General features: G+C 33.3%; 1 protein-coding gene across 1 annotated transcript in view; it reads right to left on the bottom strand.

Annotated features, from left to right (window-relative positions):
• Positions 1–5,749, bottom strand: part of LOC106868241 (T-box transcription factor TBX20) — a 104,182-nt gene that overhangs the window by 6,807 nt on the left and 91,626 nt on the right. Inside the window, exons 2-4 of the mRNA XM_089351865.1 lie at positions 4,017–4,254; positions 2,726–2,999; positions 748–990 (exon numbers count right to left, since the gene is read on the bottom strand). Of these exons, the coding sequence (XP_089207991.1) occupies positions 748–990; positions 2,726–2,999; positions 4,017–4,254 (755 nt within the window). The remainder of the gene's footprint in view (positions 1–747; positions 991–2,725; positions 3,000–4,016; positions 4,255–5,749) is intronic.

Genomic DNA, 5,749 nt, shown 5'->3' with positions numbered 1-5,749 from the left:
TGTGTGTGTGTGCGTGAGTTTACATGCATATACGACGTATACATACATATGTATAGTTATGTATTACATATAATATATATATATATATATATATATATATATATAGATAGATAGATAGATAGATAGATAGATATAGATATATTTATATGTATATACATTTCTAGTTATCTATCTAATTATCTCTCTTTCTCTCTCCCTCTCTCTCTCTCTATCGGTATGTATATATATATGTATGTATATATATCAGATAAGTTTGCTTGCCTTCAGTAACGTTGCATAAAAACAAAATGTCCGACTGTGATATTATCACTACCACTTTATACCTTGTCTTCATTTTCCACTTGATTTATTTCAATAAATAGTCAGGTTTAACTTTTTCATTTTCATACACACTCTCAACTTGTAATTTTTGTGGAATATGACAAAAAAATACATTATTTCAAAGCAGACGACACAACAGTCGTTCATTTTGTAATGCAGACGATTGGTAGATATTTTTTTCCATGCAGCAATAAATGATTTTTTTCTACCTCCATCCTTCCTTCTGTCTGTGTGTCTGTCCCCCTTCTCTCTCTCTCTCTCTCTCTCTCTCTCTCTCTCTCTCTCTCTCTCTCTCCCTCTCTCTCTCTCTCTCTCTCTCTCTCTCTCTCTCTCTCTCTCTCTCTCTCTCTCTCTCTCTCTCCCTCTCTCTTTCCTTTTATTTCGTAGCAGTTAATGTTAACATTTGCTCTTTTCTTCCTTCCTCACACAAAATGCTATCGTAAAACGATTTCTTAAGCGACATATTTTCAATAAAAATCTAGCTGAAATAACTTTACTTACAAGCTGATTCTGGTATGCTGTAACGGCGATAAAAACGGTTTCTGGAAATACAAATGTCCGGAATTCTTCAGCATCCAAATTAGTGATGGAAGTAGTCTCGTTTATATTATCACGTTTCTTTACAATATGTATTCTTGGTTGATATTTGTGCATACTGTTTAGAATGATCTGAAAAATAGGAATACAAAAATAAACAGAAATGTCTATAACGTAAAATCTGGAGATAGTTATAAAATAGAACAAGAACACAAACGAGAACCGTTTAACAAGAAAAGTAGCAATTGTTTGAGAACATTGCTCTTGACAGTTTATGATATACAACGAAGGTGCAAATATTCAAACTAAATCAATGAATGTTACTGAAACCAGTGATGCTAGATGCCCTCTGCTGTCGCCATATAAATATTTATTGGACCAACACAATATAACAATATTTCATTATTTCTCCTTTCGTTATTACATTTTATTTTATTTCATTCCATTATTTAATGTGCATTGCACCGGGAGTTTATTACAATTTCCAGAATGGTTAAATGTTTCGCAGACATTACTCGACGCACTTTGGCTAGTTAACAGACTAGACTAGTTTACGACGAGTTTTACCAATAACACCCACACACACACATACATATATATATATATATACATGCATAGGTAGGTGGATAGATAGATAGATAGATAGGTAGATAGATAGATAGATAGATAGATAGATAGATAGATAGATAGATAGATAGATAGATAGGTAGATAGATAGATAGGTAGATAGGTAGATAGATAGATAGATAGATAGATAGATAGATACATTTATTTTATTAGCCACACAGGGCTCAACGAAGATGGGACAAATACAATGTAGAGCTTTTCTTTTTGGGAGGGGGAAGGAAAAAAAAGGGGGGGGTCGATCAAAAGGGATCGTAGGAAGGAAAAGGGGGTAGTTCGATCAAAAGGGATCAAAAGGGATAAAAAAAAAAAAAGGCGATCAATAGGGATCGTGTATCACACAGTAATGTTCTCGTGTAAAAGGAGGGGAGGACAGTTTAGGTTTGGCCGTGGAAAGAAAAGCCTACGGAAAAGACCACGGTAACCTTGGTCAATATTCTCATTGTAGACAGATAGATAGATAGATAGATAGATAGATAGATAGATAGGTAGATAGATAGATAGATAGATAGATAGATAGATAGATAGATAGATAGATAGATACAAACGTCCGCACGCACACACACATATATATATATATATACACACGTACACATATTTGTACTACATACCTACATACATATATACATACATACTAATGAGGAAGGGTTGCTTCTGTTCTTGAATATAAAATAATTTACAAGGCATCATCTTTGTTCCTGGCTCAAGCGCACACACTCAAACACATAGACACATAGACACAGATACACACGCACATACACACGCATACACACACAACACACATATTATAATTTCATTCAAAACGTCTTCGAATCTTTGTTGGGTGTGTGGGTTATTCAAAATGAATGTTTGAATAAGTCACATAACTGATTACTGTCAAAATAATTATATTAATCTCGATACATATATTCACTCAATTTGCGTACTTTATGCATAAAACTACTTATTTTGCACTTAATTATATGTATATACATATATATATACATACATACATACATACATATATATATATATAAACTCAACTGTGAGCTTTTTGCTAAGACTGTTAACAGATACTATATATTTTGTAAAATTTGTTTTATAAAAGTATATATTTAATATATATATATATATATATGTGTGTGTGTGTGTGTGTGTGTGTGTGTGTGTGTGTATGTATATATATATATATATATATATATATATATATATATATATACTTTTAGATACACACAGAAAACGATGAAAAGATAAAACTACTCACGTGACCGTTCTTATCTAATAAATTATTGGTCAATTTTAATTTTTCAAACGATACTGTCTGCTTTTGTAGATTTAAGCCTGAGTGAGGTCCATCGGGGTGCATATATAGCCGGGTGGGCAATGCTGGATCTGCTTTCCCAGCTACTAGCCAAGAAGATTTGTGGTAAGCGTATCTGTACCTTTTGCTGTCTACAGGTACTATATCCATTAGCACTGAATATCGGGTATCTGGATCAGTGTTTCGGAATGAAACACGCAATGTAGGAAACATACGTCTGTTTAGAATACAAAAGAAGAGTATTTGGTAGATTAGTTTTTAGAAAAATACGTACAACATGATATAATAAACTAACTCTTAATGAATCTAATTTTACGATTGAAAGTAATGTATGTATATAAAGGGAGTCAGATTATTTTTAGAAGCATTTAATACTGGTGTGGACTTCTCTCTTTGAAAATAAAAGTTATGGCAATCTTGAGCTCTTGAAAGAGTGCAGTTTCATCAACATAATATATTTGCTCTGGTGTGTAACCTACTTCGGCAATCATTTTCTTAAGCTTCTAAGGGTGATTTACAACGGCCACTGTATCACTAATCATTTTTACGTACAAATTCAAGCATTTCTTAAACCTTTGAACAACTCTTTTTACTGGCTAGAAAAGATTTTTCATTGAGGTGGAGGGAAGTACTGTACGACCACAGTTAGTTAAATGATTACCAGGTTTATCAGTACATCACTCCTTGCACCTCTGACTTGAGCCATAATAATCCCACACTCTTCTCTTACACATATCATTGTCTTGACATACAAAACATGTAGCTACAGGCGTTGCTATAATGCTGATATTATTGTTACTAGTTGGTTATTCAAATGCTGGTGAGCTGGTAGGTATAGTGGTGCTGAGTTGGTAATGATGATGACGGTGATAATGTTGGTGTAGGTATTGCTTGTGGTGGCAGTGGTCATAAGATTCTTGTCAATGTTATCGTTGTGTTTAGTCTTAGGTCAATCCTCATTGATCAAAGAGCAAAATCATTTCATTCAACATTTAAAAACAGTAATCTATCATTGTTATCTCTTCTGACCGTTTTTAAATCTGAGAGTTGCTGATAAATATGTATGTATGTATGTATGTATGTATGTATGTATGTATGTATGTATGTATTTGTGTATGTATGTATGTATGTATGCATGTATGTATGTATCTATGTGTGTATATATGTATGCATATATGAATGTATGTACATATATAAAGAGAGAGAAACAGACAGACAGAGAGGTCTCCATTACCTTCCAGATTTAGTGATGATCATTTCCGTGCCGAGATCATGAAATTTACTCCACAGATCTTTAGTTTCTAAAATACATGTTATGTTTGCCATTTCTACGCTGCCATTACTACTGGGAAGACGGAGATTCGGTGACTTTGGTTCGACGTCTATAGGGCTAGAATTTCGACTCGTTCCATTTGTAGTGCTGCCAACATCCAGTCTCTCCAGTTTCATCTCTGGCAAATCTGTACTGCTGTCTGTAAAATTTGAAAAATAAATAGGTGTAAGTAAAATATATGTATCACAAAATTTTGAAATTTCGACAGGGCAATCAATCCTCGGATCGAATGTCATGGTCTGAAGAAGCTGTTGAGGGATAGATATTTTACCTGAATGGAATGACTGGCCATTCTTACTAACAGGTGAGTGAATTGAGGTAGTGTACAGGGTGTCCACAAAGTCTGGGTACATGGAGTAAATAAAATCATAACATAAACAATTAAATATAAGAAATAATAATTTCTTAAGTATGTGTTAATCCCCATATACCCAGACTTTGTGGACACCCTGTAGATTAAAGATTATATTGCTCAGAAAATGATGAAATGCTTTCAGAACTGAACGCAAAGGGTAGAAATTTGTGGTTCACTCATTTTCAATAACTAAGAAAACAACTAAATAAATGAAATTTTATTTTGTGAAACAACTGCACTACATAGTTATGGTTTCAACGAATACGTTGCCCCAGAATTGTACGATCACATCCCGTCTGTAATAGAAGAAATGACAACTTGTTCGTCTTACACATCTGTGATGCATTATTATAAGTTGTCTTTTTCGCCAATCACCCTTCTCTTGCTGGATTACATGATAATAGGAGTTAAACATCAATATGCGTGACTGAAACAGTGAGGAATGAAACTATAAAACTGGTCCCAGGGCAAGACAAAAATATTTTGAAAAATTTAAGGCTAATTGGTCACGTGTGTGCTCACGCTTCTAAAAGGTCATCGATAAAGTAAATGTTTACAGATAGTCCAGTGTAAGTTTCCGTAAAATTACGTATTAAGTTTCCGTATTGAATATGATACCTACAATAGTAGCGAAGTTCTTAATGGTAAATTAAAGCAGAGTCTCTTTTAGGAAACAAAGACCAATGTATTTATATAAAAATAAATCCATACACATATAGAAATATAGATATGCGTACATATATATATATATATATATATATATGCATACATACATACGAACTTGCGTACATACTTATAAATATACATACATATATGTATACATGCGTACAAACATACATACATACATAAATACATACATACATACATATATACATACATGTATATGTATGAATGTATTTTTTTTTTATTATATGTTAAGTTTTTGGAAGCTGGAGTAAACATAAATTCCGGAAAACGTAATCTTCCCGATCTTCAGTAGCCATTCTTCCAGATCGTTACTGGTGTGTGTGTGTGTATGTATTGTATGTATATATTGTATGTATGTCTCTCTCTCTATATATATATAAATATATATATATATATATATGTGTGTGTGTGTGTGTGTGTGTGTATACATGAGGGGATGCTGACAAGTTCCTAACTTTGGTCAATTAATTATGATTTTATTCAACATATTCTCCTCTCAGATTCACTCACTTATTGCAGCTGTCCCTCAGTATTGCTAAGCCCTGTAAAAGAGCTCGGAAAGGTTGGGCTTCCAGCCAGGACTTTCGCGATA

The sequence above is a fragment of the Octopus bimaculoides genome, chromosome 1, assembly GCF_046866305.1.
Source record: "Octopus bimaculoides isolate indiv1 chromosome 1, ASM4686630v1, whole genome shotgun sequence".
NCBI classification, from domain to species: domain Eukaryota; kingdom Metazoa; phylum Mollusca; class Cephalopoda; order Octopoda; family Octopodidae; genus Octopus; species Octopus bimaculoides.
This window is presented reverse-complemented; position numbering and strand designations above follow the sequence as displayed.